The sequence below is a fragment of the Lynx canadensis genome, chromosome E3 (assembly GCF_007474595.2).
Source record: "Lynx canadensis isolate LIC74 chromosome E3, mLynCan4.pri.v2, whole genome shotgun sequence".
NCBI lineage: Eukaryota > Metazoa > Chordata > Mammalia > Carnivora > Felidae > Lynx > Lynx canadensis.
This window is the reverse complement of record NC_044318.1, coordinates 8559579-8584245: the sequence shown is the minus strand read 5'-3', so window position 1 is coordinate 8584245 and position 24667 is coordinate 8559579. Positions and strand designations below refer to the sequence as shown.

At 45.7% G+C, this 24667-nt stretch overlaps 1 protein-coding gene across 1 annotated transcript in view; it reads left to right on the top strand.

Moving 5' to 3' along the window:
- The first annotated feature begins 7589 nt into the window (after positions 1–7589).
- Positions 7590–24667, top strand: part of LOC115504318 (glutamate receptor ionotropic, NMDA 2A) — an 81789-nt gene continuing 64711 nt past the window's right edge. Inside the window, exon 1 of the mRNA XM_032591634.1 lies at positions 7590–8178. Coding sequence (XP_032447525.1) covers positions 7643–8178 — 536 coding nt within the window. The 5' untranslated portion in view covers positions 7590–7642. The remainder of the gene's footprint in view (positions 8179–24667) is intronic.

Below are 24667 nucleotides of genomic sequence, written 5' to 3'. Positions count from 1 at the left end.
AAGCCATAGTTAATTTTATTCAGTTCTTGTAAAGTAAGGCTGAATACTCACCTGCAGCCAGTAGGTGCTATACTGGAAGCCCAGGCTAGGAAGAGGTTGAAGCCCAGGCTAGGAAGAGGTTGAAGACTTGGTCATTCTAGGAGGGTCCATTCCTTCCTCCATCCCCAACCATAGAGCTCATCTTAGAATTTATCTTATGTGTTCCTCATTTCCTGCAGCCCAGTGTGAGAGCCTAGTGCACAGACTCTGAGTTAAGATTGGAGTGTCTGTCCTGGTCTTCACCCCAGAGCCCAGCAGCCACCCTAGTTGGGAACCCACCAGTCACCAGAAACTTGAGATTCAACTTCTCATTTGAAGAGAGAAGGAGAGAACAGAGAACGGTGGTGTTAGGTCATTTTAGAAGAATCATGGTGGATTGGCTTCTGGGAGAAGCAAAATGGGGGACAGAATGGGAATGGTGCAATGAGCACAGGTTGCTGATAGAGGAGTTCTGTGTTGGTGGGTGATGGGGCGAATGTGCTTTTGGGAAATGATAGTCAGAGGGAGGAAGATTTCCTTTGGTTTTCCTTCCGAGCACGCATTCGTTATCTTCATTAGCTCACTCAGCGATTCGTCTTGTCACGTGCTTATAGGGTACCTGACCTTACTCGGGGTACTCAGATGGATGCTAAGCCCCAGACCTTGAGTCCAAACTGTGATGGGGCTGTGTGTGTGTTTATTTTATCCTGAAGGTTGTGAGAGCTGCTGAAAAAAATTTAAGCAGGAGGACATCATGCTCCAGTTTGAACTTTATAAAAAGTAACTAGAGCAGCAGTGTGGAAGGTGGGTGGGAGAGGGACAGGACTGGGATAGGGACTCCACACAGGAGGTTCTTGCTGTTGTTTGAGAGAGAACCACCGTGGGACTGGAACATGAGCATGTGTAATAGGGAGAGGAAAATGAAATAAACCTGTGGGGTGATAAAGAAATAATGGATGCCTCTAACTTGAATGGTGGTTACCTGTTGTACTAAATGTGGGAAGAGATCCCTCCTATCCTGAAAGGAAAAAAATGAGGGATAAAACACAAATCATGAAACAGTTCAATAAGTAGAGGTTGCTTGGAATGAAATTTTGTGTTTGTGAATCATGAAGCTGATGTGTTTTGGGAAATGGTACCCGGGTATGGTTTCCTCTCTTAGCCCCAGTCTTCTGCACCAACTGATTGCCAGTTGATGTGAGATCATTGACAATGGTTTTCCATTTCTGGGGCATTTTCTTTTCTAGTTGGATGCCTCAAAAATGATTAAGTGGTGGTTATTTACACCCCCCACACACACTCTTCTGTTTCCTATTCTGCACACCTGAAATCAGGGTGTCCTAGTAGCTAAGCTTCCAAATTCTCCATTCAGACTGCCTGGTCTTGAATCCTGGCCCTGCCATGTACCAGCTGTATGAGTTTATGCAAGTTACTTTCTCTCAACCTGAGTTTTAAAAATCTGTAATACAGGGATTATAATAAGACGTTTTACTACATGCTACGTTATCCTACATATTGCATATGCCCAGTGAAGGTTAGCTGTGATGTTGGCCATGATGATGGTAATTCGGGTAAGGAGGAGAGGGAGATGGATAGATGATGTGATGATGGATGATGATGGTGGTGATGGTGGATTATGATGATGGTAGATGATGATGATGGTGAGATGATAGATGGTGGTGGTGGTGATGGAAGAGGAAGAGGAAGAGGAAGAGGAGAATGGCCGATGATGGGATAGAGATCCTCCAGTGGGACAGAGCTTATATGTATGTGAGAGTGCTACTCTTCTGAATCCTCAGGCTTATCACGTCTGGTGCCTTTACAGAAATAAAATATATTTAAAAGCTCAGTCCATACACAGTAAGAGTGGCAGAAAACACATCAAGGCTCACCAGGACAGTCCTCTACCAAGAGAAAGAAAAGCCCCAAGGTGTCCCTCTCAGTGTTTGCTGGGTCACCTACATCATTATATTTTGTTTGTTTTGGTACCCAAAGGAAAATAAACTATGGAAATGTGTGCAGCGTTGACAACAGGTGACCAATTCTCTCATGCCTCCTAGGAATGAACTTCCTGCTCATTTATTTCCTCTCCAAATATATATTGAGCCCCTGCTATGTGTCAAACATTGTTCTAGGCTTTGACGATACTAACTTGGATACTACTCATGCTGCCATTGAGATGAGACCAAGGAAAACAAACCATTGGAGTTCATATACTCAGATCACAGAAATTCAGTTTCATTTGGACTGGCATGGGGCAGAAGCAGTGGTTTTTTGTTTGTTTGTTTTTTTGTAACTCTTAGGTGATTTTGCTATGCAGCCAGGAGTGAGAGCCACTGGTGTGTGTAAGGGAACTTTGAATGACATCTTGCAGTAACAAAGCTGTTGTCAGCATGGCGCCATGTGGATTTGAGGGAAGTCACTTAACCTCTTTTCCTGTGTCTTAATGAGAAACGCCATCCGTGAGGGTTATAACCACTTACAATACCTCATCCCTTGGGTCGTTAGAATCGAACAGCCTTTGTGAGTGGGTAACTGAAATGAAAGTTGGTGTTAGACTCCTATTAAACATCATGCCTTGATACCCACGGTAGTAAGGTCTTCCCCTGAGCACTCAGCAAGCTCTGGAACATTCTAGAACATTAGATCAGGCACTCTCATCTACCACACCCCCTGCCTCCCTCGCTCTGTGTTTAAAACAGTTTGTTCTGTCTTCAGCAGAGCAGTGAGCCTGGGGAGAGAACTGCTTTCGCTTCAGAACCAAAGTGGGTGTCTGAAATCTGTTCCTCTCCCCCCGCTGCACACTGCCGAGGAAGCCGGTGCCAGAGGTGGTCAGAGACGGATCTGTAGAATCCGAAAAGGACAGGCTGAGTGATGGCAGGAGGTGGTAGGAGCAGGAGAGACAGCCTCTGCCGTTCAGGTAGGCAGCGGGAAGAACGTTCAGGGCCTTGAAAAAGAGGGCAGCATTTGGCATATCAGATGCCAGGCCCTGGGAGTGTGGCCAAATTCCTCCATCACCTCCTGCCAATCCATAAAAATACCTTTGAAAAATCCAGAGCCGAACGTGAGCCTCTTCAGTGTCTCGCTGTGCAGTTCTATCTGGCAAATAACTTCTCGCTTACATTCCTCCAAAAGGTATAGGGTGCCTTTGGTCCATAATGCGTTCCGGAGTTTCAGATGCCAGTGGAAACCATAGTGGTGTAGGGTAACTGTGGGAGGTCTATGAAGGACATGAGTGATGGTTTCTCTCCAAAGCATGATTCATCACCGTGAGGAAAGACAGTTCCTTCTCTTCATGCAGCCTCCTTGGGCTCAGAATGAGTGGGCTGGTTTGCGGAGGGGAGGGGCAATGTGAAACGAGCATGTCAGTAGATCCGGACACACCAGTTTCTGAAATAGGATCAGGTCCCCTTAGGTCTCTGGCACAGTCCATGTTGTCTAGAGCACTGAGGACGATGGAGAGGAGTCCCCAGCCTATTGGGGGCCGCCACAGATGAGTCTGTCAGCCTACCAGTTCAGCCCGTTTTCATTCTTCCTGGCAGCCCCCAACCCCACCCTGGGACGGTGCTTATTATACCCACTTTATAGGCAGAGAAACTCGGATGCAGAAAGTTTCAGAATCTACCCACGGTCACATGGTTGGTTAACGCAGAGCTGAGACTTGAATTCAAGTCCAGCAAACCCGGGGGCCCATACTATTTCAGCTATAGAGTTTGACTGTTGTGCATAAAGGGGTAGGCTGGAGGGTCTGTACTTAATGTGATGAAGGGTCTAGGGGAGCCATTGATGACCATAGAGGAGACAAGTGGCGTGATTAAAGCAGCGTTTAGGAATTTCAATCAGGCGGTCATGAATGCGGTGAATTGTTGGGATGTCCAAGTCCAGAGTGGGAAGTGGGTAGCACAAGCCCCTGATGTGAAATACCAAGAGTCCTGACCCACGGGGAGAATAACAGTGACATCTATTTGTTGAGCACTTGACATGTGATGGCTATTGCGCTGGAAGCTTTTATACAAGGAGGTCATTTAATCCTTGCAGCTCAATGGGGAAGTGCTGTTGTCACCAACAGTGTGATGCAGGGGTGAAAAGCTTGCACCCAAAGCAGGCAAGCCCGATTCAATGCCTGTATGACCCTGCAGGACTCCCTCTACTTCTGAGTCTTTCTTCATTTGTATGATGGGCATAATACCATTACCAGTTTAGGAAGGTGGTTGGGGCTAGGATTAAATGAGATACTACATTGAAAGCGTTGAGCCACGTGACTCTCATAGGCTAAGTCCTTCTGGCACGTTAAGTGGTATAATTATTGGCATTGCCACACCCATTATACAGATGTGGAAACTGAGGCTTGGAAAGGTGAAGTGATTTTTCCCAAGGTTACAATTAGAATTGGTGCCTGGACAGCGTGACCCCGGAAGTTAGACTGTTTTCCGTCCTGGGGTGAAGATGTTAATGGGGATCAGAAGAGGGTAACAGGAGAGATTCAGCTTGGACTAAAGCATCACAGGACCGGGGACCGGGGATGCCACAGGCAAAGGAGCCCTCACGTATTTTTACACAGACGGCTATGCCAGGCGAGCTCCCGGCTAATGGACTGCTGTCCTATAATCTCTCTCTTTCATGAAGTTCACAAGGCAGCCATACCCTCCTCTCTACATGGAGAGCCAGATAAGGCTGCATTTGCTCACAGCACATGGAGCAGGGGTGCTGGTGCAACCCCAGCACCACCGGCCCCCCATCTAGCAGGTTCGATCTCCACCTCTCCACCAGTACCGGTTATCCCTAGGAAGTGTGTGTGTACATACGGATCGTCTCAGAGATCCTTTTTACTGGGTTTCAGCCATGCTCTTAGCATATGCCCTCCTGAGATCTTTCTCCATTCCTTGTGTGCTCACAGGAAGGTGCTGATCTCACTGCCTTGTGCAGTCATAGTGTAACCCTGCTGACCAGCGTCCTTGGAGCATCTTGGTTCCATGGGAATTATTACATACCCTTTGTAATTAAGTTTGGGACTTCCCAGTCCCCTCCCAGGAAACACTTGGCAGTGCTAAGTTTGGTGGCTATAACTGCCTTGGGACTTCACTTCTGTGTCTTCTTTTGGTTCTTTATGTTGTCGCTGTCTTTGATATTTAATGAGGTTCCCTGGACAGCTGTTGAGCCTTGTAGGACTTCTCAATTCCTCTTCTGATCAATGAAGGTCACCCTCCACTAATTTCAGACATTGGATGGAGGAGTAGTAGGTTGGTGATGTTGAAAGATTTTAATTTCTGGGCGTGACATTGAAGAGTAAAAAAATGCAAAAGCTCCGACGTGGACTTCTCCCGTCTGGCATTATGTTTAAACCAAGGACATTCCTCTTAGACTCCATTCACACCGTCATCTACTCATGCATTCCTTCATCCTCCATTTACTGATGGGTCATGTGCCAAGTCTTCCACTGGGTGCTGGGGACAGAGAGATGAGGACACAGCAGAATCTCTGCCCTTGAGCCATTCAGTCTTGTTGAAGTGCGATTTAAGATGTTTAATCAATCCACGAACATTGGATTTCTGCAAAAGCTACTGTAGGGAAAAAGATAATTATCCAAAGTCTTTAAATCTGTTACCCACTTTAATTGATTTAATGAGGTAAAATTCATAAAACTGTATTGTTAGAAGGAGCCCAGAGGCATTTATTCCTGTGTTTTTTCTCTCTGCCTTCAGGCCACATTGCACTTGAATTATCCCCCAAACTCATGCATTTTAGAAAAGGGAAGTATTTCGAAGAACTATGTAGCTTTTGGCCTGTTCAGATAAAACTTTCTATTCTGTGGGCACCCAGGGGGAAAACTCTGCAGACTTCTTAAAGGAGTGCCATGCACAGCTACAAGGTATTGTTTGGAAAGACGAATGGAATCATCCACTCTTAATACACTCACGCATGCGCGCACGCACACACACACACACACACACACACACACACACACACACTGGAACCCCTGTATTCATAGTTTTGAGGTTAATGCATATGGTAACTACAGAATGGAAAATGAAAACATGGCTGCAGTATAATAAGGACCCCTTGAGAATCCTTTTAGTTCCCTGGGGTGGGGGAGGGGGAGGAATCTATCTCAGCACTTGTCAAATTGTGTTTTGCTGTGACACACAGGCATACCTTCCGTTTAGCTGGCATCTTTGTGCCAGGCCAGCCAGTCAACAGCATGGTTTCAGCATCTGCTATCTGTAGATCTTCAATGGTCCCAAGAAAGTCGTGGCTGTGTTTCGGAAAGGGGGCTGGCCGTGGAACCAGAACCTGAGTTCATTTTGAGCCTCATTTCCCCCTGCCAATAACACCACCTTCATAGGATCTTGTGGGGGATTTAACGAGTTAAGAGGCATGAAGGTGGTTTGTAAATGACATAACCGTAGGCATCGCCTGCCTTTTCTAAATGGAAGTATGTTCTCATGATCAGATCATGACTTGGGGAGATGCTAGGACTATTAAGGGGCCCTTTAACCCAACACAAATGGCCATGTCACTTTCCAGCAGCTCCCTCTTATGCTTGAATAAGGTCTCAGCCTCTGAACACATCCCTGAAGCCACACATGATGGGATTTCTGCCAAGCCTTTTCACCATCATCTCATCTCCCTCCTACGTCATGAGCCATAATGATTTATCTCCAGCTCTTAGAATAGCCAAGGTGTATCTGCAGGTCTCCGCTGACTCTAATGCCCACTCATTTCCCCTCTTCTTCACCCCGATACTCCTTCGGCATCTCCTTGTGCCTCTCTCAGCCTCTAGTCCCTGGAAATTGTTCTTCCTCAAATTCCCGCCACATGTACAAAGGCAGAGACCCTGTCTTTGTCTGTCTTATATATCATTGTTTCCCCAAGTTCTAAAATGGTGTTGCTGCATAGTTAGGTAAGTGTTCAACAGATACTTGCTGATTCACATAGACATCCAGATAGATGTCCACCTAGCATTTATTATACTTTATATTACACAGGAGTCTAGAGTCCACATGACAGAAATCCTACTCAAAGTGGCTCAGGTGAACTTGGGGACTTGTTGGTTCACACAGCCAACAGGTCTAGAGTGAAAGTCTTTAGGCATAGCAGACTCCAGGTGCTCCAAGTATGTCATCAGGACTGTGTCTCTGTGTCCTGATGTTGTCTCCCCTGAATTCATTTTCCAGTCCAGAGCCTGGGGCCAGATAGAGTTCATTGTGTTGAAGCCACATGGGCCCAAAGGTGGGGGTGGGGGGCAGGTTGTGGAATGAACTAGAGGAAAATGAGCTGGAACAAATAACAGATGTCCTTCAGGCACCAGACTGTGGGCTCCCAAGTTCAGGGTCTCTCTCCTTTGTGTATTCCCGGCATCTGTTCCCAAGTGTGGCATATAGTAGGTGCTCAGGAATGTTTGGGGATGAATACGTGTGTGATATGTTTTCCCTCCCTTCTAAGAAGGCATTTTTAAAGCCTATAAAGACAGATGGTTATATATAATCCACCTTCTGCCTCATCCTCTGTTTTGCTTTTTCTTTTTCTTTCTTTCTTTCTTTCTTTTTTTTTTTTAACCTGTTGGCAGGATCCGACGTCAACCTTCTTCCAATTTGGAGCGTCCATCCAGCAACAAGCCACGGTCATGCTGAAGATCATGCAGGATTACGACTGGCATGTCTTCTCCTTGGTGACCACCATCTTCCCTGGCTACAGGGACTTTATCAGCTTCATCAAGACCACAGTGGACAACAGCTTTGTGGGCTGGGACATGCAGAACGTGATCACCCTGGACACTTCCTTCGAGGACGCAAAGACGCAAGTCCAGTTGAAGAAGATCCACTCTTCTGTCATCCTGCTCTACTGTTCCAAAGATGAGGCCGTTCTCATCCTGAGTGAGGCCCGCTCCCTGGGCCTCACTGGATATGATTTCTTCTGGATCGTCCCCAGCTTGGTTTCTGGGAACACGGAGCTCATCCCCAAAGAGTTTCCATCAGGACTCATTTCAGTCTCCTATGACGACTGGGACTACAGCCTGGAGGCGCGAGTGAGGGACGGCCTGGGCATCCTAACCACTGCTGCGTATTCCATGTTGGAGAGGTTCTCCTATATCCCTGAGGCCAAGGCCAGCTGCTACGGGCAGACGGAGAAGCCGGAGGCCCCACCACACACCCTGCACCAGTAAGAGGGCCGTCTTTGCTTGTGTCCCAGAATGGGACCAGTGTTTTGTTGTCTGTTTGCTTCTTTGGTTGTTGAAATACTCAGAGCAACACATACGTACTTGCTGCTGGAAATGTGCCCTGACGGTAGGGAGTGTTGTGCGTGCGCTTATGGGACTTGCTTTGTTCCATTGATCTTAGTCTCGCCTCCCCTCACCCCCCGGCTCATCTTTCGTTTTTAAGTTCCATCATGCTTCGTTCTCTGCAACCTTCTGTTTTTACTCGGTGATACACCTTGGAAACCTACATACGAGACCTGTCTCCATATCCATCTACGTATCTCTCGATCTATCCATTTTCTATCTATAACCGTATCTCCAGCGTGCGTGTGTGTGTACATATGCATATATTTTTATATATAGATATATACACATATACGAATATATGTACAAAGATATATATATATATATATACACACATACATATGTATGAATGTATGCAGATACATATGTGGGTGTCGATATACATACGTATGGGTGTGTGTGTGTATTCTTTCAAACCTGTGCACATTACCTCTCTCAATAGAGATATACCATGGTTTGTTTATCCAGTCTCCATAATGATAGAAATTCAGGTTGTTTCTGATTTTTCTTTTTCCATCACAAACTAAACCACAGGGATCACCCTCCCACATGTCTCTGTGCACATGTGTCAGGGTTTCTCCAGGGCGGATTCTCAGAAGTAGAACTCTGGGGTCACAGAGCACACGCATTTAAAAATTGAAGTGTCTGTTGCCAATTTGTCCCACAAAGTAACTCTACCAATTTATATCCACGCAAGCAGTTTGTGAAGTCACCAGGCTTCCCACGTCCCCACCAACATGTCACAGTTTGGGAAAACTGCCCACGCTGGGTGTTCCATCCTCTGTTTGAGTCTGTGTCTGAATTTCTTCCCTTCTTGTGTCCTATTTTTGTAGGTCATCGGAAATCTTGGCAGATACCACTTTTGAAGCCTCATTGTATTCCATCACGTGGATGTATCCTAATGTATTCAACCACTCGCATCTTGGTGGACGTTTAAGTTCGGTGTTTCTCAGGAGTGTCATTGTTCTTTGTGACCCATCATTATGGCTTGGCTGTTGACATTTAGAATGATCACCCCTGCACCCATTTTGCATGCTTTTGCCTGACGTCTGGTGATTTAATCCACGCTCCTTCTGTACGTAATGCGTGGTGTAGTTCTGTGGTTAAGGGCCTGGACTCCAGGCCTCGATTTATCAGGGTTCAAATCTTGTCTGGCCCACTTTCTGTTTGCCTTGGATAACCATTTTACCTTTCCGCGCCTCAGTTGTTCATTGCCAAGTGGTGATGGTAGCATTGCTTCCTAGGGGGTGCTCGTCAAATTTGAGCGTGCATCCGAATCACCAGGAGGGCTTGTTAAACCACAGATTTCGGGGCTCCACACTCAGTCTGTAATTCAGTAGCTCCGGGGGCCACGGGAGATGCGGGGACAGAATTTGCAATTGTAGCAGGTTCCTCGGTGCTGCTGATATTGCTGGTCTGGGGACCATGCACTGAGAACCAATGTTCCATGGATTGTCCTGAGTATGAAATGAGGCGATGCGTGAAAAGTACTGCTTAGCGCCGTGCCTGGCCCCCAGTGATTATTGACCACCTGTCAGAATGACCAGTGACGTTGTTTTTGGTCATTAGAAATGACAGTAGGCAGACTAGGTAGGCTTATTACCAGCAGAGTAACACGTCACTCCAAAGTGACTCTGGGAGTTTTTAGGACCTTGAATCTGCTACAGTGCAGGGATTATCTCTGAGTCCAGAGGTGTGCACGTGTGGAAAGATTATACATCTTTAAAATTGGTATACACAGGGGCGCCTGGGTGGCTCAGTCAGTTAAGCATCCGACTTCGGTTCAGGGCATGATCTCACAGTCTGTGAGTTCGAGCCCCATGTTGGGCTCTGTGCTGACAGCTCGGAGCCTGGAGCCTGCTTCGGATTCTGTGTCTCCCTCTCTCTCTGCCCCTCCCCTGCTCATGCTCTGTCTCTCTCTGTCTCAAAAAAATAAAAACATTAAAAAAATTAAAAAAAAATAAAATTGGTATACACATGGAAAATAAACTCTTGAATTAAGAAATTGTGGTCCTTCAGAATTTCCCCTTCCCCTCGGATTCTCTCTTTAGCCATCCTGTTTCTCCATTACCGCTTTGAGCGTTTTGAAGAATTGCCTAAAGATCAGGAGGGAACTCCGGGAAATGAGTATGAGGCCTGGAAGCCTCTTACAGAGGCAGGATTTCTGCCAGCGCAAACACGAGGGCTGGGCTAATGAGTACTCACTTCTCATCAAAAATGCCCTGCAGCTGGAATATTCAGAAATGTATAATTTTGATGAAAACATAACTCAATTTTAGGGCAATTGAAATATAATGTATACAGGAAAAGGCATTGGAGAAGGATAATTGTCAAGACATACAGAGCTCCTTCGAGTGACCATCCCGAATTCTGTTCCTAAAAAAAAAAAAACCCCACTGCTGTGAAATGCTGTCATGCTGTTTCTAGGAGTTATGTTTTGAATGCAGCAATTTTTGTAGATGGTGCTTCAGCCCCAGAGTAGTAATGGATCAAGTGTGGTAAGCCGTCATCCACTGCCTGGTGTTTAATGAAACCTCTCTCCTTCCGTGGACCGCTGGCGATGCTCGCCCTGTGTGCGAGGCTGGAATGTGGTGCAAGCGGTGGCTTCTTACTATACTTGCCCACTGTCACGGTGTTTCTTAAACTCATCCAGGCCAGAGGAGCAGTTTGCCAGGCAAGGGAAGGGCTGGGAGCTGGAGAAAGCCCCCAAATGGCAGTTTTTCAGAAACGCATTAAGGACACCATTCTCTTCTCCTCTATCAGTCATTCCTTCCTTCCAGTGGAACCCATGCTAGCCCCCAAAGTACACACAGGAATGAAGACATAACTTCCGTCCTCAAAGAACGTACAGTGTGCTGAAGAAGGAGGTTTGCATTGCGACAGACTCAGGTAACAAGGGCTTTTTTAAAAATATGAGGGAAGAACAAAAAGCTAGTACAGAGTCTGATGAAACACCCACCCCAATATGTCACATTGGTTTCAAATTTTTAAAAGAAATACACATTACCGACCACGTAGCAGTCCTGATATACCTCTCCCGAGTCCCACTTTCTTCCTTTTCTCTCCCTGAGAGGGAAAAACACTGCCATGAACTTGGTAGGAATCCAGATCTGTGTGCATGTTTTTACTTTTAGTACAGACGTCTCTGCAACCTCAGACCCAAGACACAGTTCTTTCTAATGCACATGAGCGGTGTTTGATACATTCCAGTTTCCTTTACGTCAGCCTTGTGGTTCAAGATCCATCTATGAGGACCCGTGTCCTTCTAGCATATTCATCTTAGGTGCTGTCTTGCGTTCTGTTGTGCATGTAACTATTGCATTGTTTGTTTAACCATCCCCCTCGGATGGACATTTAGGTTGGTAACGTAAGGGATCCTCAGTGTCTGTAGTCGAGTTGGAATCCCAGGACTCTCCAGTTCAGGGTTCCGCAAAGCATCCAGTCACCAAGTAGGTGTCATTACTCCCACCACGTAGTCAGGAGGATGCAAATACCTTGGAAGAAGTTCGGATAAACTCACATGGATGGCTGTAGAGCTACATTGATGTGGGGATCTGGGGTCCCTCTTTGACTGGTGGAGTGTGCCATCTTGGAACCAGTTACACATGTCCCTGTGTGGTCTTCAGGGACGTGACTTGTAATCTCCTACCCAGAGCTTGTGTTATTAGGGCACTGTAACCATGACTTCTTATGACGTGGGACCTGGTAGAAAAGACTGCTTGCTCAGGATGACGTGTTAATGATCTTGCATTGGACCTGTTTCTGTCCCTGGGATTTCAGGGGGAAAAAAAGGTGGGGGAAAGGGGAAAATGTTCTTTATGTTTAATATTCCTGGTTTTACAGAAGGCACTTTGAAAAGAGCAGTCAGCATTTTATAAAGTTCAAAAATAGCTCAGCCATGTTATGTAACCTCCTCCTTGCTACTGCAAAGTTATTAAACATCTGTCCCTTCACCAAGCACAGAGCACGTCACTGGTAATTCCTGGAGCTGTGAAGGTAGAACATTACCTGTTCTGCTGGTGTGGAACCGAGGCTGTTCTGTCCAGTCCTGTCCCAAGAGTCCGTCCAGGCCTCTGGTGGATAGGGCCCTCTGGGAGGCAATGTGGCCTCAGGCTGAAAAGTCTGGCACCAAAGCCTGGGTTTGAATCCCAGATTAGAACTCTTCTAGATCGAAGGCTTTGGACAAGTCCCTTAATTCCTCCAAGGCTGCCTCCTGAGACATAACAGGGGGACAAGAGAAGTATTTGCCTCTTAGCCCAGAGCCTGACATATGGACTGCAATCTATACGTCGTTACTATTATAACATAACTTGTAGATACAGAACAGGTAGCGGAACAGATGGGTCTGTATGCCACAGTCCACAGGATTGCCACTGATTCATTCCCCACGGGGCATTTAGTCCCTCTGTATGCTAGACACCAATTATCCCTGGATGGCGAGACAGAGAAAGCCCCCATATAAATATTGGGTCAGGCAGTGTTCAGTGTTGCCATTTGTGACTTGTCTTTGAGGCCTAAGGGGCAGTGCAATATCTCATAGCGGGGGCTCGTCTCACTAGGTTGGAGGTACAGGAGGAAAGGAAAGGGATGTCCTTCTGGGGAATCATAACACCTAAGGAGAAGTGGATTGGGGTTGAGATGGCTCAATGTTTGCTGACATTTCCCAAACATCTTTCTGGTAGCTTTGTGTTTGTTTTTTTTTTAATTTTTTTAATGTTTATTTTATTTTTGGTGGGGGGAAGGGGCAGAGTGAGAGAGGGGAACACAGAATCCAAAGCAGGCTCCAGGCTCTGAACTGTTACAACAGAGCCCAATGCGGGGCTTGAACTCAGGAACCGTGAGATCATGACCTGAGCCAAAGTCGGACGCTTAACTGACTGAGCCACCCAGGCACCCCAAAAGGTGGATTCTTTTTAGACCTAAACTCTCTTGCTAAAGGCTTACCCTGGGAGGAGCATGGCCAGTGGGAAGAAGGCAGTTCGGTACAGAGAAAAGTCCGTATGGCCAGGTTTGGAATTAGCCACGTACTGCTTACCAAGTTTAAGTTACTAACCATGCTAAACCCATAATTTTTTCTAAAATGCACACACACGTGTGTGTGTGTGTGTGTGTGTGTGTGTGTGTAGGGGGGTAGTCATCTTATTGTACCAAAATTAAGTGAAAGCATATATGTTGAAACACAAGCCTGGCTGGTAGGAGGCATTTCAAAAATTACTGTTGTTATTATTATTGTGGTGATGATTGTCATTGTTGTTTCTATAATTATACTTATTAGACTGCAAGCTATTTACAGGCAGGGAAGTGAGAAATAGATTTCTACCTTGCTTTTTAATGACTGAATTATGACTGTACATCCCGTGGCTTCCATTTTAGTTAAGGAAGCAGGATGTGGACAAGTGTCTTGGAGGTCAGAAGTGTTCAAGTAGATCTTTAGCCCAGATGAGTGGGGAAAGAACATCTTCTCCCAGGAGAGTTAATGGATTCCTATTGAAGAGAAGTTATTTGACTTTAATTGACGATATCTGGCTTGAGCACTTACGTGTTTTAAATTAACTTCGTGATTTATCAGCCTTCTGCTTTAAAAAGCAACGATATTGGGACGTCTCAGTGGCTCAGTCAGTTGAGCATCGGACTCTTGATCTTGGCTCAGGTCATGGTCTCATGGTTCGTGAGTTTGAGCCCCACACGAGGCTCTGTACAGATGGTATGGAGCCCGGTTGTCTCTGCTTCACTCAGCCCCTTCCCAGCTTGTGCTCTCTCTCTTTGTCAAAATAAACAAACAAGCAAACAAAAAATTTAAACGAAAAGAAGCAATAATATTGTAAATTATGACCCTGACAGAAAACGAAATGGAAGGAAGATCTATATGTGTGAGCTTAATTCATTTCCAAGTTACTTTGGTACTTTTATCTTTTTAAAAATTTTTAAATGTTTAATTATTTTTGAAAGAGGGAGAGAGAGAGAGAGAGAGAGAGAGAGAAAGGAGGGGCAGAGAGAGAGAGAAGGAGACACAGAAGCTGAAGCAGGCTCCATGCTCTGAGCTGTCAGCACAGAGCCCAACGCAGGGCTCGAATGTACAAACTGCGAGATCATGACCTGAGCCGAAGTTGGACACTTAACCGACTGAGCCACCCAGGCCCCCCTCCTTGATACTTTTTTCAGTCTTCATTTCTAAAATAACCACAGGAAAAGTTCCTGGCTTAATGACCCATTAACAGACTGCCCTAAGCTGGGCTGCCTTTTTGGTTTTTTTTGTTTGTTTGTTTTTAAGAAGTCAGAATTAACACTGTTGGTTTCTTTTTTTATTGCCAATAAAAGGGCCTACTCCGTTAAGTCTCTGAGCTTGACCGGAGTTAAAACTTCCCTGGGTGAATGTGATAACTCTTTGCAGATATTTATCTGTGGGATTACTGTATGCTCGACAAACATTTCTGGCAATGGCACCAGGCACCCACGAGACCCGGCCGTCCTGTGGGCTTGTGCTGCAAATCTGACTGGGGCTCTGGACTCCGTGATGAGGAAGAAAGGCTGAGCCTCAAAGCACATCAGCAAGAGATATGTAGAAATGAGATTCGAGAGAATCCAGGTGTAAGTGCCAGAGTGAGAACGCAAAGTGCATTCCACCAGACTTTGTGACTTTGTGGAACGTGAGTTCGGAAAGTGCCATGGTTATCTTGGGCAAGTTACTTGATTTCTTTGAGCCTCCACTTCTTGACTGCAAACAGAGATCATTCCAGCCCTAGGGGACTGTGGTGACACTTACATGCGTGTAATACACTCAGCCAAGCATCTAGGCTATAGTTGGCACCCGATCTGTTAATCGTCCTCCTTCCCAGGGCCGGGTGCACAGCTTGAGCTGACCCCGCCTGTGTCCTGACAGACCCATGAGAGGTGGTCTCTGCTCCCTGGGTGTTCAGCCTGACAGCTAAGTCAACAGCCTCTCTTCAGCATCATCTCTGCTTGTAGCATCTCTCCTGGAACACAGCCGTGTCTTTTTTGGCTGGAAGTCAAAGGTACCGTATGCCAACCCTGCAATGCAAGTCAATCATTTCCAACTGGCATCCAATGAATAGCTTGACAAATGGTGGGGACTGGATGCTGGCAACTTGAAAGGACCAGAAATTGGCCATGCCTTTACCTTGAGGGAAAGGTGGTTTCGGGGTCATACATGCAGCACAAATATTGTTCAGATTTGCCCGATGCGAGTCTTTGGATTTGGGGACCCGCATGCCTAACAAGAATATGGATCGATCTGTTTCCCCCAGGGTTGGACGCTGAGACAGTTTTCATTTTGAAACTTGTTAATTTGGTGACGTATACTAATAATTTGCTGCAACTCTCTTCTGTGAGACGATAAAGCAAAGAAAAAGCACCCTCCTCATTACTCTGGTGCCTGCTGACAGACAGTATTTTGGGGGCAGAGGATCTTAATGTGTAAGCACAGGGATCAGTTAGGAGACTGTGGCATAGTCCAGGGGAGAGCAGGCAGAGACTTGTGTGAGAGTAATGGCCGTGTATTCAGAGAGGAGTGAGTGAGCTTAATGTGCGTTGTGCAGTAAAATGAACAAGGCTTCACAGATGAACATAAAGTGATAAAAGATATTAATCAAGAATTTGGCACTTATACGGCTGAGTAGATGGTGGTGCCTTTCACAAAACTGGGGAAGCAGCAGGTGTAGAGAGGAGGGGGTCAGGAAGAGCATCTAATTTCGAGCGTGTTCATGGAACACACGCTGGACACCCGAGTGGAAATCTCACGTAGGCAATTGAAGAAGAGGGTCTCAGTTGACACCGAAATATGCAACACACATTTCAAAGCTTATTGGTGGCGGTTGAAACCCTAGGATTGGGTGACATCACCTAGGGTTGGGTAAGGAAGAATCAGAAGACTAACCGGGCTGAAACCTCGAGGAACTTCAGCATTCCTTGGCAAATAAGCCCCAAGGGAAAGGAGAATCTTGGGGAGAAAGAGTTGGGCTGGGAACTTCGGCCCCCTCTTTTTCCCATGGAGACTGTCTGTGCCCTGCTTCTGTTATGGAGCCTGGTGGGTGTCTTTATGGTGTCTGCTGTATGCTAGACATCATGGCAGGCACTGTGGGCCCTGTGGAGTTCTATAATCTGTGGCCATTGCTAGTATGCCCAGGTTGAGTGCACCCTAGGAGAGTTAGATAATCATACCAGCAGTTTTAATCAATACATGGAGAAAGTAAGACCAATCACACGATGAAGTGCCAGGCAAATCATCCGAGCAGCCAATTCTTGGAGTCAGAAGAAGCCAATACCGTACTCGGCTGGAGTCAGGACACCGATGGCAAGCCAAGCTTTGCATCTGGAGAGATGAGAAAGTGATACTTCAAGAAGGGGGCAAAACCTCTGCTTTTGCTTTATTTAAAAAAGAATTTTTTTAATATTTATTTTTGAGAGAGAGAGAGAGCATGAGTAGGGGAGGGACAGAGAGAGAGAGGAAGACACAGAATCTGAAGCAGGCTCCAGGCTCCAAGCTGTCAGCACAGAACCCAACACGGGGCTGGAAGCCACGAACTGTGAGCTCATGACGTGAGCTGAAGTCGGACGCTTAACTGACTGAGCCACCCAGGCGCCCCTGCTTTTGCTTCATTCTTAACATGATCTGGAAGACATCTGATGCAATACAAAACAATAAGTTAAAAACCCTTTATGCCGCAAGGGGGGCACCTGTGCCACAGTGTAAAGGGCACATGTGAAGGGCCAGTTTATTTACAGGCTGTCTTTTGTTGGCTCTCCTGGAAGAGTGTCTGTCTATGCACCTCCTTGTATATAGGACAGAAGCCCTCCTCGTGCTGGACAGCCAGTATGGGTGGGCATTTCCACCTGTTCTCTGCCTTGGTCCCCTTCTCTTGCCTCCACATAGATGCTGCCTGCCTGCAGTGTGACTGAGCCCCCATGCAGCCTCCTGGTGCCTGACCGCCTGTCATGGATCCCAGGGCTGGAGGAGCCCCTGTTAGGCTAGTTTGCCAGCTAGGTTTGGCATGGGCATGGGGGGAGGCCAGCCATGTTTTTATCCAGGCTTCACAGTTTGGGGACTGAACTGGCTGATCTGCTCATGTCTGGTGTACTCTTGTCCAAATCCCCACCATCAGTTCCGGAGATTTTGCTTCGTTTGGTTAAGTCCTGTCCAAACACAAGGAATAAATACACACGCTACTCAGTTTCCTGTGTGAGGAAGAACAGCTCTCCTGAGATGTGGACTCATTTCCTTTATATTTCCATCACTATTAGTAAAAGGAAGTTTTAGCAAGTTAATTAATACATCAGTGTGTGTGTGTGTGTGTGTGTGTGTGTGTGTGTGTGTGTAACTTCAAGTTTCATAAGTTACCTTATAGAAACATATATATTTTAAAATGTGATGTAATGGAAATTTTAAAGTGCCCTGCCATGTATTAAGTGTCTTTTCTGTGCTAGTCACTTTAAATAAATTATCTATAATCTTTAGATGTGCATCTAGGATATTTTTGCTGCAACTGTCAACTAAATTCGGTATGTGAGTGAATTATTTGATTGGAATTTCATAGGTAGGGTGGACTTCAGAAGCAGTATTATCAAGGCTCTTGTTCTTTTCCCTATGATCTCTTGACTCTGCTCTTTGGTAATTGTAGTCTTTGTTATCAGACCTCTTTCTTTGGGACCTTAAGTTTGCTGTCAGCCACACCTCGGATGACTTCTTTGTTCATGGCCAAATTAGGTCATGTGTCTATATTTGGGCCAATAACAGCCATTTTGAAAATGCCATGTACTCACCTGCTTAATTCTGGATTCCCAGTCCAATCACTGAAAAGGCAAATAGGAATACATTAAACCAATCTAGATTACTCTAAGAATTGGGGATGGGGGAAGTTCCCCCCAAGGTCTATCAAGCTTTATGGCAAACATGATGTTTTAACAAATGTGAATTCTGTTAAGAACAAGGAAGAAGACAATGGATGCTGAATAGACTTATTACCAGCAGGCCAATTATGAATCATAATAACTCATATTTTAGTTGGTGAAACTGAGGACCAGAGAAATTATATAACCGGACAAAAGGCACACAGCTAACATAAAATGAAGCTAGAATTCCAATCAGCTTTGTTTGGTCGAAACCCTGTTACACTACTTTCTGAGGTTGCAAATTGACCTGAAGTTGTATTTTCCTTTTTTTTTTTGACTCAGAATGTTTTTATTGTTTTCAAAACTTGAATAAATCCCAACATTTAAAAATTGAAAGGTGTCACAAAAAATTATATTTTCAGCAAATCTTAAAAAATATGAAACACTGATGACGGTAATTCCACATGCCTATCTGGAAGTTTTAAAGGTTGGAGCTCTAGGTGTTGGGTCCAAACCCTTCACTCCTCAGGAGGAAGCTGGGAGTCGGGAAGTCCCAGCTGTATGTTGCTGTGCAGGTGGTTAGTGTTTATGGCAGAGTATCTCGGCCTTTCCTACCCACTTTGATGTGGGTATTGTTCACTTGATATATAGGAGTCACTGATCTAGTTTCCGGATTTCTTTCGGAGGTAATTGCTGCATGTGTAATTCTAGATTTGGTGTGCGTGAGAGGAGGTAAGTTCAGGAGCCTCCAAGGCTGCCATCTTGTATAGGAACCTTCCTCCTACCTGGAGATGGTCAACTGGGTGTTATCAAGAAGGCCTGCCCAGTTTATTTTCATCCCCTTCTGGGCTACTTACTTGTATTACATCAATGGCCTCTTTATGCATCTTGTATTTTACTATTTTATCATAATCATCATCATTCATAATCATCACCCAAATAAGAACTTGATGAGCCTTAAGAGTGGTAGATAACAGAATGAGTGGTAACAGGAAGTTTGGTACCTCCACCTCCACGGATCTTCCACCTGGGTCCAAACAAGTAGGTCTGTGGACAACATAGGTCTCTGTCGTTCTGTATGCCTTCAACATTATTGGACAGACATTCTAGAGAAGTCATGTAAAAAAATCTGCTAGTCTGTGATTCTCTGCGATGAGACACCCCGTAATATTGGAGAGGAGCCCCTAATCTTTCACTCACGTTTTCTCAAAAACAAACAAACAAACACAGTGTTTTAAAAGTTTCAGCTGGGAGTGTCTAGGACATAGTCATCAGGGGCTAAGTGGTCATTCTCTGTGGCCCTGGGTCCTAAACCTACTTTTCTGTTCAACTTACAGATGGGAATTTGACTTTGCCCAAAGACAAGTACTTCCTGAACTACCCACGGGGAGTTCCCACCCATCAGAGTGGATTAAGTCATAGATGTTCTTCTAAAGCTGGGAAGAGAGATTTGTTCTCAGTGGTGGTGGGGCAGGGATCTAGCCTTTTGCAATATCCTAGAACCTGTCCAATAAACGGCAAACAAGGGAGTCTGATGGAGCCCATGCTGTGTGTTACCGGTCACTGCTGGAAAGGTCCCTTGATCACCTACACCTTGTCAAGTATGTGGTTCTGATCTGATTTTTCCTTGTTTATGGCCCAAATTCGCCAAGTATGTTATTAGTTGTTACAGATTATTTTCAGCTGGTTTTGTAACATCGAGATTGTCCATTGCTTCTCTTTCCTTTTTACAAGTGAGGAAATTGAGGCCTGGAAGACACAGGGTTCATTTTTCACTGATGAGAGACTCGTTAATGGCAGAAACATGGGAGACCCAGATTTTCTTTCTCCCAGAGCTAGATGGGTTGCTTCCACTGCACCTGTATCCTCTTTCCTTCTAGGTCCTTTGTGATGAATAATAATAATGTGGTGGTGCTGCTGGAGATGAAGAAGAACATCTCCAGGGACCTGGCCATCGTTACTGTATACACCACCACCTAGCATGATGTAGACACTTAAATGTGTGTCAGTGGGTGAGTGGTGGTAGTTGCTAACACAGCAGTTGCTCTGGTCTTGATGCTGTGTTAAGGATGTTGACCTGTATTATCTTATTCTGTTCTCACAACAGCTCCATGAGACCCGTGGTATCATTTTTCCTCTTTTTGCATGAGAAAGAAAAATCTCAGGGAGAAAAAGGACTTTCCCAGGGTCATTTAGTGGCACAACCAGGACCACGATGGCCTCTCTGACTTCAGCACCTGCTCCTCTGACCCTCTGGCAGCCCCAGGAAAGAGGACTCTCCAGGTGTGTTTTCATGAGGCCCTAGGAAGTTTCCCAGTGCCCCAAAGCGTGTACAGAGATCTCCCCATTTGGGGCAGGAGTCATTGGCGTGCCTTGCAAGTTGACTTGTCACAGAAATGCAATGCATGGGGTTTCGTTTTATAAATCACAAAACCTCCCTGAAAACGTTAATAGTTTTACTGTCAACATCAATTTATTATTATTGTCATTAGCACAGAGATCAGCGTTGGCATGTTGCCAAGAATGAAGAGAGGAGAGAACAGAGGGTAGAAGTTGACCTTTCCTGGGAGAATTTTTATGAGAATAGTCGAAAGCTCAGTTGCAGAGTCATCAGCTCCCTTTAAATGAGTTCTAGAACGCGTCCCTTCAGACTTTGTGCATCTCTGAGGAGCGCCAGTAAATATTAGCTGGATGCAAAGAATTGAGCAAAAACATCAGCAAGGGAGTCTCAGTAATTCTGACCAGGCAGAAGGAAAGAAATAGAAGGTAAAAAGGAAGAGGGAAGCAATATTTAATCTTGATGCTGGTTGTAGGGCAGGTCCCAGTGGAGTTGTCTGCCTTGATTTTTAACATCTTTTTTTAAAGTTTATTTTTTATTTGAGAGAGAGAGAAAGCAGGGGAGGGACAGAGAGCCAGGGAGATGAGAGGGAATCCCAAGCAGGCTCCACACTGTCAGCGTAGAACCTGACACGGGGCTCGAACTCACAAACTGTGAGATCGTGACCTGAGCCAAGATCGAGAGTCAGATGCTTAACCGACTGAGCCCCCCAGGCGCCTTTGCCTTGGTTTTTAAAGTGTTCTCTTCACACATATGCAGGGAGGCCGAAGCCTTGGCAAACATCTTCCACTCTGTGTAGGAGATGGGGGAGGAAGTCATCATGCCTGCCTCTGAGCCCTTTACAGATCTTGAGTTTAATAAACCTTAAGCTTTCAAAACAGAGCCTTTCTTAAATAGACTCTGAGCTCCAAACACAGAACTAGGAGAAAGTGTTTGTCTTCAGCCGACTAGGTGAAAACAAAACAAAACAAAACAAAACAAAACAAAACACATAGAACAAAAGGAGTCCCTGGTATCTGTTACACGTTTCATCCCTGACTGTCTGCGTTTCATGCTTCCCTTCCTTCCTCCTTCCCTTTTCCCTTGGGCGAAAGCCATGAAAGCCTCCCTCCCTCTTCCTCCTTCTCTCCCTCTTTCCCTCCATCCTCCTCCTTCTCTCCCTCTTTCCCTGCATCCTCCCTCCTTATCTCTCCCCTCCTTCCCTTCTGCTCCCTCCCACCCTTCCTTTAATTCCCACATGCATTTGTTCATGTATTCAACCCTGTGGTAGGTATGGGACACGGGCAGCCACAAACACAACAGACAAAGGTTCCCCTCCCGAAGTTCCCAGGCTGGTGGGAAGACTGAGAATATATGATCAAACGTATAATGTCAGGTTGGTATTGACATGGGATAGGAAGAGAAATAGGGCAGAATAAGGGGACAGAGAATGAAAGGGTGTTGTTTCAGATACAATAATTGGGGAGGTGACATTTAGGCCCGTATCCAAATGAAGCGAATAAGAAAATGATACGAAGATCTGGGGCCAGAATGTTCTGGATGGGGGGCCAGTGCGGGCAAAGGACTGGAGCTGGGAAGTTGCTTGCATGGCTTGAGGCACAGCAGTCAGGTCGGAACAGCAGAAGCAGGATGGGTCGGTCAGTGGAACATGCCTTTGGAGAGGTAGACGGGGGTCTTAGAGGCCACGGTGAAGGTGTTGAGCTTTGTTTCCAGTGCTATGGGAAGGTGTTGGAAAGTGTTAGCAGGGGAGTGGGGTAGGCTTCTGCGGAGACCCCTGAGCTTGGTGTGGAGTGTAAGGCACTTGGCTTCTCCAGATTGCAATCCTCCCTTCTTCCGTTGTGCAGCGTGTGCTGGGCAGGCCCTTGGCCACAGCCAACAGCAACAACAACAAAAAACCATCCATCCGTCTCACCATGCTGATTGCTTGATGAGTAGACACGGGTCTGAGTTGGTCTGATGGGTCGTAGATTGTAGCCATTTGATGTATAGGAAATGTGCAGATTGTGAGGCCTGGAATTTCTGTTGCCAGTTTTCTCCATGAAAGAAATCAGGCTGCAGTTAGAGGTGACTCACACCTGAGACAGAACTAAGAGAAGCATAGCGTGGAGAACAGACCAAAGCCATGATCATACTCTACCTGAAGTCTGCCCTATCACTGATCTTTTCAGATATTAACCACCAGACTCCCTTAGTGGTTTAAGTTGTTTAAGTTTGTTTCCTGCTGCTTTCAACCAAAAGAATTTGATGGATATGCATATTGGCAGCTAATCTGTAGCATTATGCCAACTAACTGATGGATTATACCCTTTAAATTAATGTGGTTGCCTTTGGTAAAGCTGAATTTAACCAACAGTGGATAGTATAAATAAACACTTTTAAAAGGTTATTTTACGCAAGACAACTATGGCTCTGTAATTCCAGACAGAAGACTCCTTGATGGACATAATTTGTGCTCGGTATATATTTGTAGCCTTTGGAGGATTCCAGCCTATAAATCCACAGTCTCTGGAATCAGATTCTAGCTTTTTCTGCCACATGTTAGCTTTGAGAACTTGAGCAAGTAAGTAACTACATCTGGACCTCATTTTGTCATCTATAAAAGGGAGATGATGCTGGTCCCCTCTCACAGTGGGGAGTTTGTAAGAATTCACTAAGGCATGAACAGCACTTAACTCCTTGCCCTGCCCGTGCTATGTGAGCCTCTGAATGTTAGTTCTTGGATACGAATATGATTCTCCGAAAGACCGAAGGAAATGGAATGAAAAATACCTCCTAGGTGGCAGGATTGTTCTGCATGGCTTAATTAAGTGTGTTTCATTATGTGGACTCCCTGGGGCTTTTGAAGGAAAAATGGATTTTTTAAAATTTTGGAAAGTAGTCTCATTAACTAAGAAAGTGGGGAGGAGGCAGTCCTCAGAGAGGAAATGAGGGGGAGGTGATGGGGAAATTGGGGAGTAGAGTGCATCAGCGTTTTTTGTTTACTTGCTCCGTAAATGACAAACACGTACGTGTAGCTACATCGCTGTGGCTTTCCAGAGGACTTCTTTTAAGTCCAAGACCTTGGTCCCTGCCTGAGATATTACTGTATTTTATAGAGTCTTAAGACCCAAGCCATTATAAAATGATCTTTATTTCAAAAAAGGTCAAAATGCAAAAGATGAGTATCTGTACAATTGTTGCTCTAGACTAACAGTATCCAGTGCTCTGTCTATAAGCTGATGGTCCCCTCATGTTATACACAAGAAAACAGAGGTTCAGGAAAGGAAAGGGGCTTTTTCAAGGTCGTATGATGAGCGAGCAAGAGCCATAATTGCATTCGTCCATTTGTTTGAAGAACTTATCTCGTGTTCATTGCCAAGCCTTGCGGGGGACACTGGAGGGAAAACCAGAGTACTGTCCCTACCTTCATGAGATTACGGTCTCCTAGGGAATTTAGACAAAGATGAGAAGGGGATCGAATAAATAAAATAATGGTACTTCGTTATGTCAGCTGAGAAGGAAGGATACAGGGCCCTGAGATGGAAAACTCCAAGGATGGGAGGAAGGCTTCACTTGAGTGGGTGAAGAAAATGCATCTCTCTGGAGGGGCCATCACAACTGAAAGGTGAAAGAGGAACCAGACGTGAGAAAAGGCCGAAACAGTCCCTCCAGGCAAAGGGAACAGAGCGTGCAAAGTCTCTGAGATGGGAAAGCCTTTAGGCTATATAAGGAAATGAAAACCATAAATGTTATGAGGGTAGACTCAGTTTCAGGTCTTTCTGACCATGACGCCACACTGCCTCTACCCAAGGGACTGTTGAGTGACGGTTACGAAAGCACAGAGCAGAGGCTGTCAGAGTAATTCCAGTTGTCTCCTCACATCAAGAACGTCATCCTCCAGATGCGAATTCCTTTCAGACATCCCCTGACCCGCCCCATCCCTGTGCTGTGACAGCAGGAGGAGGTATCTGGAGACCTTCCATAGAAGATGTGCTGGGGGCAGGCGGGAATCTTCCTTGAAGAGTTGGGAACAGAGAAGATGGCAGAAGGAGAGCTGGGGTGAATGATGCTTGTTGACTTGAGCCAACCCCTAGTCAAAGCCACGTCTCAGGCCAGCTCCCAGCTTCCCCCTGGGGCATGAGGTGTCACTGTTAATCCACAGAGCAGGAGGCACATTGCCCCTGTGGCTCTTAAAGTTGGGCCTT